Source organism: Myotis davidii, unplaced genomic scaffold (genome assembly GCF_000327345.1).
Source record: "Myotis davidii unplaced genomic scaffold, ASM32734v1 scaffold1723, whole genome shotgun sequence".
In the NCBI taxonomy this organism is placed as follows: domain Eukaryota; kingdom Metazoa; phylum Chordata; class Mammalia; order Chiroptera; family Vespertilionidae; genus Myotis; species Myotis davidii.
In genome coordinates this window covers 4,647-19,102 of record NW_006294122.1, presented here as the reverse complement: position 1 = coordinate 19,102, position 14,456 = coordinate 4,647, and the positions used below count along the sequence as shown (strand labels likewise).

General features: G+C 36.6%; 1 protein-coding gene across 2 annotated transcripts in view; it reads left to right on the top strand.

Annotated features, from left to right (window-relative positions):
- LOC102764658 (gamma-taxilin) overlaps positions 1-12,960 on the top strand; it is a 22,733-nt gene extending 9,773 nt beyond the window's left edge. The window contains exons 5-7 of one of the 2 annotated variants that reach the window (XM_015566897.1): positions 1,417-1,509; positions 11,340-11,435; positions 12,357-12,960. In XM_015566897.1, the coding sequence (XP_015422383.1) occupies positions 1,417-1,509; positions 11,340-11,435; positions 12,357-12,677 (510 nt within the window). In that variant the 3' untranslated portion in view covers positions 12,678-12,960. The remainder of the gene's footprint in view (positions 1-1,416; positions 1,510-11,339; positions 11,436-12,356) is intronic. The other variant, XM_015566898.1, reaches the window with a different exon arrangement.
- Positions 12,961-14,456: the final 1,496 nt, after the last annotated feature.

Genomic DNA, 14,456 nt, shown 5'->3' with positions numbered 1-14,456 from the left:
CATGACAGGGGGCGGTACCCCCGCTCCCAAATTGGCCCTGCTCTGAGCCTGACCAGGGGCTGAGGGGCAGGCACCTAGGGATTGGGCCTGCCCTCTGCCACCCGGGAGCTGGCCTAAGCCTGCAGGTCGTTATCTCCTGAGGGGTCCCAGACTGTGAGAGGGCACAAGTGGGGCTGTGGGACACCCCCCACCCCCACCGCCAGTGCACAAATTTTTGTGCACTGGGCCTGTAGTATATATATACATATACATATATATATAAATATACATATACATATACATAGTGCATCATTTTAGGTATGTACTTGGGATCTTGGAGCATGTTCCCGGCGGAATACAATATTTCTTTTGACCTACGTTTTCTCATACTGAAAATAATCCTATATAATAAAAGGCTAATATGCAAATTGACCGAACAGCAGAATGACTGGTTGCTGTAACATGCACTGACCACCAGGGGGCAGATGCTCAACACAGGAGCTGCCCCCTAGTGATAACTGTGCTCCCACAGGGGGACCGTTGCTCAGCCAGAAGCTGGGCTCATGGCAGGCAAGTGCAGCCCACCTCTGAGGCAGTCGGATATCCCCCAATGGGTCCCAGACTGCAAGGGGGAGCAAGCCGGACTGAGGGACACCCCTCAGTGCACGAGTGTCATGCACTGGGCCTCTAGTGTAGTTATATTAGAAAATTTATAAAGTAATCCATCCTAGTCTAAATAAAGAAATTTAGCCCTTAAGTCATAGTTCAGGGCTCATCACATTTTTTTTTTTTTTTTTTTTTTTTTGGCTACTACTGTGACTCTCCCCCTAAAAATGATGACTGCATTCTGTATTCAGTTAGCATTCTTTTTCTAGCTAGAATAAAAATTACTTAAATTTGTGAAAGATGTTTCTATCGTTTTTAGCTTTCCTTTTTTCTCTACTACCACTAAATTCTTTTTCAATCAAACTATTCTTTTTGTTTCATTTTCCTTCAGTGTTCAAGAAAAAGATAGCCTTGAAATCAAGCTAAAAACGATGCAGGTGGTATACATAAAAGAATGACCTTTTTCCAAATACAGTTTTGAAATGTAAGGAGAGTGGTAGTGCATAAAATATTGATTGTATGATATTTATGTATGATATTGATTGTATGATATTAATGTACAGCCATACCACTGCACATTAGTTTTATTATGATAGATGGAATATTTGTACATTTTAAGCATTTACACAGATTAAACAAAATTTTATAAACTTCAATGGTTTATCAGAATTTTAGCTACCTACTGTATGGTTCATCCAAGATTTGCTATTTGTTTGTTCTTATTTTTATTACATATATCAAGTCACCAGTGTTTAGCCATATTCTTTTAAAGTCTTTTGGATTTTAAATTACTTATCTGGAACTCAGAATATTTTCTACTTTTTTCGGTAGCTTTCTCTTTATATGGATAAGTTTGAAGAATTCCAGACTACCATGGCAAAAAGCAATGAGCTGTTTACAACCTTCAGGCAGGAAATGGAAAAGGTATTTGCATATTTATAGTAGAATATTACTAGAAAATTTACATATGGTTATTTTAAATTTGATTAAGTATTGCTGTTTGGAAGAGTTTATATTGTGATACAATGTTAAGTTTATCTTTTCTGATCCTTCACTGGCATGTTCATGCATTATGTCCAGAAATTGCCTCACATTGCTAATAGTCTCCAAACTCTCAAAATTCTGTTATTATTTAAAATAATTCTCCTAATAGGGACAATTTTTCTTAGAATTAGTTTTTTTAAATTCCTTACCTGAGCATATGCTTTTTGTTTTATTGACCTTAAAGAGAGAGAAATACATTAATTGGTTGCCACTCATATCCCAACCAGGGGACCATACTCAAAACCTAAGTAGGTGCTTCAACCAGGGGTCAAACCCATGACCTTTTTAAAATATATATATTTTCTATTGATTTCAGAGAGGAAGGGAGAGAGAGAAACATCAATGATGAGAGAGAATCATTGATTGTCTGCCTTCTGCATGCCTCCTACTAGTAACCAGGGTGTGCCCGCAACCTGGGCATGTGCCCTTGACTAGAATCCAACCTAGGAACCTCCAGTCAGCAGGCTGACACTCTATCCTCTGAGCCAAACCAGCAAGGACAAACCCATGACCTTTTATTTTAATGTACAGGACAAAGCTCCAACTGAACTAGAAATATATATTCTATTTAAAAATCACAGATGATTTCATTTCTTTTACAAAATATTGTGTAAATTGCTTGTTTGTTTTTGTGTTTTTTTTGTGTGTGTGTTTTTTTTTTTTTTTTTTGAATCAGACCAAGCATAGTAATACATTTTGGTTGGAATAGACTATTTCTAAGGATCTAACTAAATGTTTAAAATACTTTTACTTTTTTAAAAATATAATTTTATTGATTTTTACAGAGAGGAAGAGAGAGGGATATAGAGTTAAAAACATCAATGAGAGAGAAACATCGATCAGCTGCCTCCTGCACACTCCCTACTGAGGATGTGCCCGCAACCAAGGTACATGACCTTGACCGGAACCGAACCTGGGGCCCTTGAATCTGCAGGCCGACGCTCTATCCACTCAGCCAAACCGGGTAGGGCATTTTTACTTTTTCTTTTTTAAATTTTACTTTACTTACTAATATAGCATACAAGGACATCCTTACCAATTTTAGAAACTAAAATTTGTCATAGAAAACTGTTCTGGATCATTCCACTTCAGAATATGGAATTAAATTTAATTTTAAAGACTACAGTTATCTGTCACTGTCCTAAAATAAACAGGGAACGCTTTAGTTTGGAGCATAGATTCTGGAACTGAGGTCTGATTTTTGCATGTGTGACTTCCTTGGGGGAAACTATTTACTTTGGCATTTCCCCTTTAAAATTGAGATTTTATGAAACGGTGGTCTGCCCTGACCAGTTTGGCTCAGTGGATAGAGCGTCGGCCTGCGGTCTGAAGGGTCGCAGGTTCGGTTCCAGTCAAGGGTTTGTACCTTGGTTGTGGGCACATCCCCAGTGGAGGGGTTTGCAGGAAGTGGCTGATCGATGTTTCTCATTGATGTTTCTCACTCTCTATTCCTCTCTCTTTCTCTCTGTAAAAAATCAATAAAATATTTTTTTTTAATAAAGAAAAGGTGGTCATTAGAAGATAAGTATCAATAAAGCCTAGCATTCTGTAACCTGTCAATAGATATCAGTCACTATTATCATATATTGTATACTGGTTGAACTCTTATATACAATGGTCAGATTTCTCACATTAATAATTTCTTACATTATTTATTAAAGACCATTGACATGTTGTTTAAGCTCTCTTTTCCTTCATTGTTAAAAATGAGAATAACAAGGGAGATTAAAACTGGCGGCAGAGTAAGTGGATGCTGAATGGTCATGTTCCTAGGAACAAACTGGTAATACACCTAAAATATAGAAAAACTTCCTGAATAGTCAGTGGAAAACTCGCAGGAGAGAACTCTGATACCCGAGGACAGAAAATAAAGACAGCATAGAGACTGGTAGGAGGGGAGGAGGCTAGAAAGGGCTGGCTGGGTGCTTATAGACAGCAACTGAAGTCCTGGAGAGATATCTTAGCTGTGTGAGGTTGCGACTAAGAACTCGGGGATCTGATCCCAAAGCTGGGCCCCCCGAACAGAGAGCACCAAAACTGAGGAGGTTACCCACATAACATCTGGCTCTGAAAAGCAGCAGGGTACTGTCTGCCAGAGAGTAACAGCTGAAAATTCAGGCACCCTCTTAAAGAGCCAATGCACAAAGTTACCTGTGGGGCCATCCACTTTGTGCTCTGGGAGAGAGAGAACATAGTGGGTTAGAGCTGAGAGCAGAAGCCAGAACTGGGGACTCCAGGGTAGAGTTCAGAAGGCAGACACCTAATTTTCCTGGGCTGAGTCATTCTATGACTCAGGGAAGGACATCTTTCCCACCTAGACATCTGCCTTGCCTGTAGGAAAGACAGTTGACACAACGCTATTGAAAAATACTTTGCCCTGAGGATACTAAAGAGATTAAAAATAACAATTAGCCCCAGGCAGAAGCAACTGCCCCACAATGTTATAATAGCCTGGGGGCAATTCAAGTGGTATCAAAAGACAGTCTCTGGGGACTTTGAGTCTTTGCCAGATCCAGTTAGTCAGAAACAGCCTTTAACACTGTCTAAAACTAAAGATTGAGAGCTGCAGAAGATCTACCTCATTCATAGTCATAAACCCAAACAGAAAGCCACAGTGAGGAGACAACCCCCAAATGAAAGACCTAGAGAATTCTCTAGGAGAAGAGATAAATGAAGCAGAGATAAGAAATTTATCTGAAACAGAGTTCAGAGTAATGATGGTAAAGATGTTCAGCAGCATGAAAAAAAATTATAGTAACTTTGAAAAAACAGTCTGAGACAAAGAATGACAACACAAATAACACACTGGAAAGAATACACAGCAGAGTAGGGGAAACTAAGGAACAAATCAGTGAATTAGAAGAGTAAGTTGAGATTATCAATCAGAGAACCATAAAGAAAAAAAATAAAAAGCAGGACAGCATAAAGGAGCTATGGGGTAATGTGAAACATAATAATATTAGAGTAGCGGGTGTGTCCAAAGAGGCAGAAAGAGAGAAAGGCATAGAGAAGGTGTTTGAAGAAATAATGGCAGAAAACTTCACTAACCTGGTAAAGAAAAAATCACATAAGTTCAGGAGGCACAGAGAACACCAAATAAGAACCCAAACATTCCTATGCCAAGACACATCATAATTAAGGAGCCAGAAATAAAAGACAGAGAATCTTAAAGGCAGCAAGAGAGAAGAAAATTGTTATCTACAAAGGAGTTCCTGTAAGGCTGACTCTTGATTTCTCATAAGAAACTCTACAGGCCAGAAGGGTACAGCATGAAGTAGTCAAGATAAGGGAAAGCAAGGATCTGAGACCAAGATTACTGTATCCAGCAAGGCTGTCATTCAGAATAGACAATCAAATAAAGAGCTTCCCAGACAAAACAAAAAAAGTCTAAAAGAGAACATCACCACCAGGACAGCATTAGAAGAAATGCTAAAGGGATTGCTGTATTGAGAAGAAACAGAAAGAGAAACCTACCATACAGAATTAAAATGGCAATAAATAAGTACCTATCAATAATAACCCTAAATGTAAATGGATTAAATACTCCAATCAAAAGGCATAGGGTAGCTAAATGGATCCAAAAACATGACCCAACTATATACTGTCTACAAGAGACCCACTTCAAGAAAAAGGAAAAACTACACACACAGGATGAATGTGAAGGGATGGAAAAATTTTCCATGCATATGGAAAAGAAAAAGGTAGAGTCGCAATACTCATATCTGACAAAATAGACTTTAAAATGAAGGCCATCACAAGAGACAACAAAAGTCACCATGTGATACTAAAGGGATCAATCCAACAAACGGATATTACCCTGATAAACATATGCACCCAATACAGGAGCACCTAATTTATGAAAAAACAAAACAAATCAAACAAAAAACCCACTAGAGGCCTTAAGGGAGAGATTGACCACAATACAGTTATGCTAAGGGACTTTAACACCCCTCTGACTTCACTGGGTAGATTTTCCAGACAAAAACTTAACAAGGAAATAGAGACTCCAAGGACACACTGCAGCAGGTGGATTCAATTAATATTTATAGAACTTTTCACCCCAGTGAAGCAGAATATACATTATTCTCAAGTGCACATAGATCATTCACGAAGATAGACTACATGGTAGGACACAAAACATGTCTCTACAAGATTAAAAAAGTTGAAGTCATATCAAACATCTTCTCAGACAACACTGGAATGAAATTAGAAATCAACTACAGTAAAAACACCCCAAAACATTCAAATACATGGAGGCTAAATAGCATGTTATTAAACAAAGAATTGGGTTACCAACAGATCAAGAAGTTAAAAAAACAACCTGGAAACAAATGAAAATGAACATACAACAACCCAGAAATCTCTGGGAGACAGCAAAAGCAGTCCTGAAATGGGAGACCATAGCACTACCAGCATACCTCTAAAAACAAGAAAAATCAGCAATAAGTTATTTAACCATACAACTTAAAAAGCAACAACAACAAAAAAGCCCAGAGTAAGAAGGAAATAATAAAGACTAGAGCAAAAATAACGCAGAGACTAAAAAATAAATACAAAAGATAAATGAAACCAAGAGCTGGTTCTTTAAAAGGATGAACAAAATTGATAACCCATTAGCCAGCCTCATCAAGAAGCAAAGAGAGAGGACCCAATTAAATAAAATCAGAAATGAAAGTGGAGGAGTAACCACTACACCACAGAAATACAAAGGACTACAAGAAAATACTGTGAACAACTGTATATGCCACGCCGGACATTGTAGAGTAAATAGACAAATTCCTAGAAAAATACAATCTCCCAAAACAAACAGGAAGATTCAGAAAACCTGATTGGGCCAAAAACAACTGATAAAATAGAAACAGTAATAAAAACTAAGCACACACATACACACACAAAATAAACTCTCAGCAAACAAAAGCCTGGATCCAGGCAATTTTATCAAATTTTCAAAGAAGAACTAATCTCTATACTCCTCAAACTCCTTCAGAAAACCCAAGATGAAGGAACACTTCCAAACTCCTTTTATGAAGCCAGCATAAAATTATCCTAAGTGCATAACCAGATAAAGACACTACAAAGAGAATTATAGGCCAATAACCTTGGTGAACATAGATGCTAAAATCCTCAAAAAAATTAGCAAATCACATCCAACAATATATTAAAAAGGTCATACACCATGATCAAGTGGGATTTATTACAGAGATGCAAGGCTGGTACAATATTTGCAAATCGATAAATAAATTGACAAACAAAATGACATGATCATATCAATAGACACAGAAAAGCATCTGGCAAATTCCAACACCCATTTTTAGTAAAAACACAGCAAAGTGGGAATAGAGCAAGTATATCTCAACATTATAAAGCCCATATATGACAAACCTACAGCCAACATCATACTCAATGGGCAAAAGCTAAAACCATTTCCCCTAAGAACAAAAACAAGACAGGGATGCCCACTTTCACCACTCCTGTTCAGCAGAGTACTGGAAGTACTACCATAGTGATCAGACAAGAAATAAAAGGCTTTCAAATTGGAAAAGAAGTAAAACTGTCACTATTCACAGATGACTTAATGTAGAAACATCAAAGATTCCATCAAAAAAACTAGACTTAATAAAGGAATTCAACAATGTAACAGTATACAAAATTAACACCCAGAAATCTACAGCTTTTTTAACACCAATAATGAACTCACAGTAAGAAAAACTGAAAAACAATCCCATTGTTTTAACATTACAACAAAAAAATTAAAATACTTAGGATAAACTTAACTAAGGAGGTAAAAGAATTGTACTCGGGAAACTACAGGATATTGAAAAAAGAGATAGAGGAAGACATAAACAATGGAAGAATATACCATGTTCATTGATTGGTAGATTCAGCATCATTAAAATATCCATACTGCCCAAAGCAATCTATAGATTTAATGCAATCCCCATTAAGAAACCAATGGAATATTTCAGACTTAGAACAAATTCTTATGGAATAAAAGAAAAGACCACAAATAGTCACAGCAATCCTAAGAAAGAAGAACAAAATTGGAGGGATCACAATACCAGATATCAAGCTATATTACAAAGCCGCTGTTCTCAAAACTGCCTGGTACTAGCACAAGAACAGACATAGACCAATGGAACAGAACAGAGAAACCAGAAATCCAAACATTATGCTCGATTAATACTTGACAAAGGAGCTAAGAGCATACAATGGAGTCAAGACAGTCTCTCCAATAAATGATTAATTGGACAGGTAATGTGCAAAAAAATGAAACTCGAATACCAACTTACACCATACACAAAAACAAACTCAAAATGGATAAAGGACTTAAACATGAGATGGGGAACCATAAAAATATTAGAATCCACAAGCAGCAAAATATTATACATACGTTGTAGCAGTGTCTTTACTAACACAGCTCCTAAGGCAATGGAAATTAAAGAGAAAATGAACAAATGGAACTACATCAAAATAAGCTTTTACACAGCAAAAGAAACCATCAATAGAACAACAAGAAAGCCTACTGAATGGGAGGACATATTTTCCAATGTTCTCTCTGATAAGGATTTATCCTTCAAAATTTATAGGGAACTTATACAACTTAATAAAGGAAGATAGACAATCAAAAAGTGGGCAAAGGACCTTTTCAAAAGAGGACATCCAGAAAGCCAAGAGACATATGAAAACATGCACAAAGTCACTAAGCATCCAAGAAATGCAAATCAAAACAGCAATGAGGCACCTGACATCACACCTTTTAGAATAGCTATCATCAACAAATCGACAAGTGACAAGTGCTGGTGAGGAGGTGGAGAAAAAGGAACACTCTTGCACTACTGATGGGAATGCAGATTGGTGCAGCCACTGTGGAGACACAGTTTCCTCAAAAAACTCAAAATGGAACTCCTATTTGACCCAGTGATCCCACTTCTAGGAATGTATACCAAGAAATCAAAAACACGAATCAGAAAGGATATATGCACCCCTGTATTCATAGCAGCACAATTTGCAATAGCTAAGATTTGGAAACAGTCTAAGTGCCAATCAGAGGTGAAGTCATTAAAAAACTGGTACATCCGCACAATGGAGTACTAAGCTGCTGTAAAAAAGATAGAACTCTTACCATTTGCAACAGCATGGATAAAACTGGAGACCACTATGCTACGTGAAATAAGCCAGTCTGAGAAAAATAAATATCACATAATCTCACTCACTTTTGGAATAGAATCTTACCTAATAATATACAAACATGTAAATTGACTGTACCTCTGCTATGCTCACCAGCCAATCAGGAGAGTATGCAAATTAACCCAACAAAGATGGCAATTAATTTGCAAACATAGGAGCAAAATGGTGGAGCAAAGACTGAAGGTTCCATCTGGAGCCCCAAAGACCGAAGGCTCCAGCCGGACTGAAGGCCTGGGTTCTGGGTGCTGGAGGAAAACTGGTGCCAGCAGCCAGGGGAAGGGAAGGCCTATTGCATGAATCTCTTTGTGCAACGGGCCTCTAGTGAACAATATAAACTGATGAACAAAAATAATGCCAGAGAGAAAAAATAATTTAGAATCTAATAGAAGTAATGCTTTATTTGCAGATTTTTAATTTTTAATATTTCCTACAACTCTGTGATATTATAGTTATTATACTTGAAATCTTTTTCTTGAAATATTAGTTTATTGTATGTGACATTAGAATTAAAATTGTTGAAAATATTAATGTTTATTGCATGCAACATTATATTTAATATTGTTTTTCTTGAAATATATTTTAAAAAAAGAAAAATGAGAATTACAAAAGTATCTGCTGCATTTCAGACATTGTTTTTGTTACTACCTTCATGTATTTTTAGATCCAGCAATATGGAGAATTCAATGAGCCTGAGCAGATGAGTTTTACCTGCCATTTTTTTTAAGCTGAGACTTCAGACTACAGTAAAAATGTGTTCTCTGTACTATAGCACATGCATGCTATTGACATGGAACGTTTTTAAGAGAGCAATTTTCAATTCACTATCCTGGAGAGAATCTCTGGGCAGGAATACTTTGCTCTTTGACTACAGAAATCCCAGTGGGTCAGCATGAAACCATGTCTTGTGGTGCAGTTTTGTGGGTAATAACCCATGACATAGGGCATTGGCTTTGTCATCCTTTTTTGACAGGTATACCTGAATCTTATTCTGAATTTCTGAAAATTGGAATATTACAACATTGCTTTAAGTACATTCTCCTTATTTTTGGACCCATTTTGTCTTTGACAAAATCTGAAATAAAATAGTCTTTTGAGTTTTGAGGAAAACAAAGCTAAAGGTTTCAGACTTTTAATAGCACCTTTCTAGTCACCTAAATTCTTCTGTCCTCTAGTTCTGATACCAATGTGATTTTAGAGTCTTAATTTCTTTGGAGGCTAAGAATCTCTGTCCAAGACTCTGATGAATTAGTATAATCCTATGTAATAAAACCCTAATATGCAAATTGAACAGTGGAACTACTGGTCACTATGATGTGCACTGGCCACCGGAGGACAGATGCTCAGTGCAGGAGCTTCCCCCTGGTGGTCAGTGCACTCCCACAGGGGGGCACCATTCAGCCAAAAGCTGGGCTCATGGCTGGCTAGCATAGTGGTGGTGGCAAGAGAGACTCTGAGGCAGCACTAATGAGCAGCAAGCCCAGCTTCTGGCTGGCGAGCGCAGTGGTGGCGGCAGGGAGTGGACATTAGCCAGCAGTCAGACATCCTTGAGGGGTCTCGGACTGCAAGAGGGTGCAAGTCAGGCTGAGGGACCCCTCTCCTCCAGTGCACGTGCCCTGGGCCTCTTGGGATTATATTCAAAGAAAAAGGACTTTTTTTTAATATAACTGAGGAAGCAGAAAGTCTTGTATCTTCCGTTGGAATGAAATGCATTGCAGCCTTATCTGAGAGAGTTAATTGTGGTATCTGAAGTTAGCATTTGCTGCTTCCTCTAAAACTGAGAACATAAAATTTGTTTTTTATAAAGACATGCAGACTATCAGCTAGTTGAGACAAGTGCAATGATGAGCATGGGGAAGAATATTATAAAATGTTTCTGAAGGGGGAAAATATCAACCGTAAAAAAAATCTATTCATGTAAAAGGCTAAGTGACAGGCCAACTGAATGGTAGGTATATAAACACTGATCACCAGAGGCAGATGCGCAGTGCAGGAGCTGCGAAGCGACAGCAATCTTGAACAATGCCCTCTTGTACTCTGGGACCCTCGGGGGATGTTGGACTGCTGGTTTTGGCCCAATCCCCACAAGCCAGGCCAAGGGACCCCAACTGCAGGAGGGACCCTGCTCACTCCACAAATGATCTTTGAGCCCCGATGCTGCCCCACGTACAGCAAGCCAGAGAGGGATGCAGGAGGTTGGCTCCAGGGCATTATCTGGCCCATCTTGCCCAGTCTTACCCTACCGGCCACCTTCTAATTTCCTTTCAGTGTGGATGAATCCATGCCCCAGGCCTCTAGTATTAAAAATAATGTCCAAGGGTCAGAACATTTTCTTCCACTAAAATATCAATAGGAAAGTCCAAATGAAGAAAATGACAACAGAATGAAGAGTAAGATTATTAGGAAACAGTAAGATTATTAGGAAACAGTTATAAAAATAAAAGAGCTTTTAAAGAAAAAAGTTTCTGTGGTTGGTAGGTCGGAATTCAACTTAGAATTTAAATTCATATTGTGTTGATTTGCAGATGACAAAGAAAATTAAGAAACTGGAAAAAGAAATGATAATATGGCGTACCAAATGGGAAAGTAATAATAAAGTACTTCTGCAAATGGCTGAAGAGGTAAGACGGTTTTACATGACTGAATAGTGAATGTTCATATTAAGGCAGGATGGAATGTCTAGATGTTTACTAAAGTAATTGCTGGTTTGATTACTAAAGTTTAATTAGTTTACTTAAGTTAAATTTAGTGAGGCATTTAAACTTATTTCCCCAACTAATTAGCTCAGGTTCATGTTATAGACAGCTCTAAAGTATCTTGATTTTGCTTATGCAGATTAAGAATTATTAAACTCGGTTCACTGCTCCCCTCAAAGTTTTGATTCATTAAATTTGGGATATAGCCCAAGAATATCCAAGTCTAAAAATTATCCAGGTAATACTGATGTTGATTCAAAGGCCGCAACCTGAAAGGCAGTGATCTTCAGTAAAGACAATTTGATTAAGATTTAATTTGATTTGATTAACTTGTAATTTACTGCTTTTCTGCCCTTATTCTTTCCAAAAGGCAACAAACTACTTTTTGTCATAGTTGTTGTAAATAACAATGAAGTGAATTCCATGTACAGTTTCTAAATGTCTCACTTTCATAAACTTGGTAGGGCTAGTTTATAACATTTCACAAGAGAAAACATTAGGGCTCTAAAAGGTGGAAGAGAATAAAAAAAAATCTATGTAGACAAAAACATTCCTATTTCTAGCATTTTAAATTAAGATGCTGAATTTCCTTAATATTTACTACTTAAAGTCATGAAGTAGATCTTGATTACTTGAATGAAATATGACAAAGAATTTAATTTTTGCATTGCTTCATATAATTGTAAATATTTTAAATATCAGTATATACATATACTGTGATGTCCAAGAGATGATAAAAAGTAGTTTCCAGTGTGGCTTAGATTAGTTAATTTTGTATACAATAATCTAATTTCTGTTTGTATATACTAAGATTACATAAATTCTGTCGTGTTTTTTTTTCTTCAGAAAACTATTCGTGATAAAGAGTACAAGTCCTCTCAAATGAAACTGGGACGGTTAGAGAAGCTGTTTAGAGCTCTTCAAATGGAAAGAAATGAGCTCAATGAGAAGGTGGAAGTCCTGAAAGAGCAAGTCTCTATAAAAGAAGCAGATGTAGATTTAGCAACAGCTGCGATAAAGCCCTGTACTACTGTTGCTTTTCAGAAAGAGTTGAACACTTCCTCTAAAAGAACTCCAGGAATCTACTTGCAGGATGAAACCAAGGCAGCAAATAAAACAAAACACAGTTCAAAAGACCCATCCCACATGATCTCTTCTGGACATTGATTCAGTTTATGAGATTACTGAATTCAGTTAAGACTGATTACTGTATTGAGAGATATATTTTCTATATAACTTTTCTGAAGCAGCGAGTATTGATTTTCAGATTAAAGTTTTATTACATTTTCTACCACTTCTGTATTTTCTTGGAACTTCTGAACTATACAATACATGAGGCTGCCTAGCGGTTTTGCATTGTTTAATGTATACATTTCCAGAGCTGTATTGCATAGCTGCCTTATTTTCCCTTTATTGGAATATGTGTTCATTATCTTGTCCTTTTAATGTATCTGTTTCTGTGTTCATTCCCTTATCTGTTCCTTTGGATATATATGATTAAATTTAGATTTGTCCTGACAATGGGTTCCCATCCTATGGAAAAACTAAAATTAAACTCTCTAGCCAATAACACAAAATATAAAAATGATTAGTTTTGTGTGATAGCTCATTTAAATACCAAGTGAAAAATAAAACCTGAGTGTGGGATATGTGAAACAAACAGCTTATTTCATTCATACTAGCTTTTTGATAATATTTTTTTACCACTTCACAAATTGAGAAGACTGCACATCTTGATTCAGAGTTTTGGTAAGTTACATATATATCAACATACCATTTGTAAAGAAACTAGGATATATAGGCAAGTCATTGGACAAGCTAAATGTTCCTGTGACTAAGAACAGTTGTACTGCTTTAATTTCAGATTAGAACAGACATATAAAAGAAATTAGCACTAGATCTCTGCATATAAAATGGGAAAATTTCTGAACATTGTAATTGCATTCCTTAATTTCTTTTATTTTAATATCTAAAAACAATATTGTACTTAAATGTCCCTGTCATACTTAAAATGGATTTAAAATGGGTTAAAATGAAAAATTATACAATAGGAATAAGAGCCTAGAGTGTGAAATATTTAAAAATTTTCATCATTGGCTATGATAATCAACAGGCCAGGTGGTGAAGAAAAAACAATGTACATGCAATTTGACTAATTATAATGCCAGAATTAGCATAATCAAACAATCCCCCACCCACGTTTTATTAGTAGCTATTAAGTGAAATATTGTCCACAACTCTTGGAAAGAAAATGAAGATACATATCAGAAGTAGAATTTAACTTAAAATTGAGCATATTTTACTAGGACGCTGCTGCTTGTAAGCTCTTAACATTTTATTAAGTAGTTGTGTCTCCCATCACACTTCTCTGTGTTGTTTTGTGTAGAAGGTAATGGGCTGAGAGCTTTATGAGTGACAGCACTCGGTCTACTATTTTAGGTGGGCTACTAATATCTAAGTATATTAGATAATATATAGTAGTAGAAGATATTAAAAGGAACTGGATTGGTAAGCTTTCGATTTCTTTTTAGAATTCGTTAACCAAGTGAAAAAAAGAGGTGAAAATAGCTAATGAGAATAGTTGTGTTTTTTTAATGAGTATGTAGGATTCGCAGTTTCTACTATGTTCTTGAACCCAAGTTGGCTAGGTCTGTTTTTATACTTGCAAAAATCTAAAATATATGGTATCTGACTCTTTGTTTTTCAGCCCTTGTTTGGAAATACTATAGCTTGCCTACAAAATGTTTAAATGCTGAAATCAGTTAAATTGTGTTGCACACCTTTTTGTGGAAACTTCCAGAGTTCTAAAACGATTAGGTAGTGGATTTCAATGTAGACAAAAGAACATGGATGCAAAATAGCAGAACATTTCATCTTCAGATTTATAGAAATACATTTTGTGGTTATGAGACAATTTTTAATTGTGTATGACAGTCTTATTACACC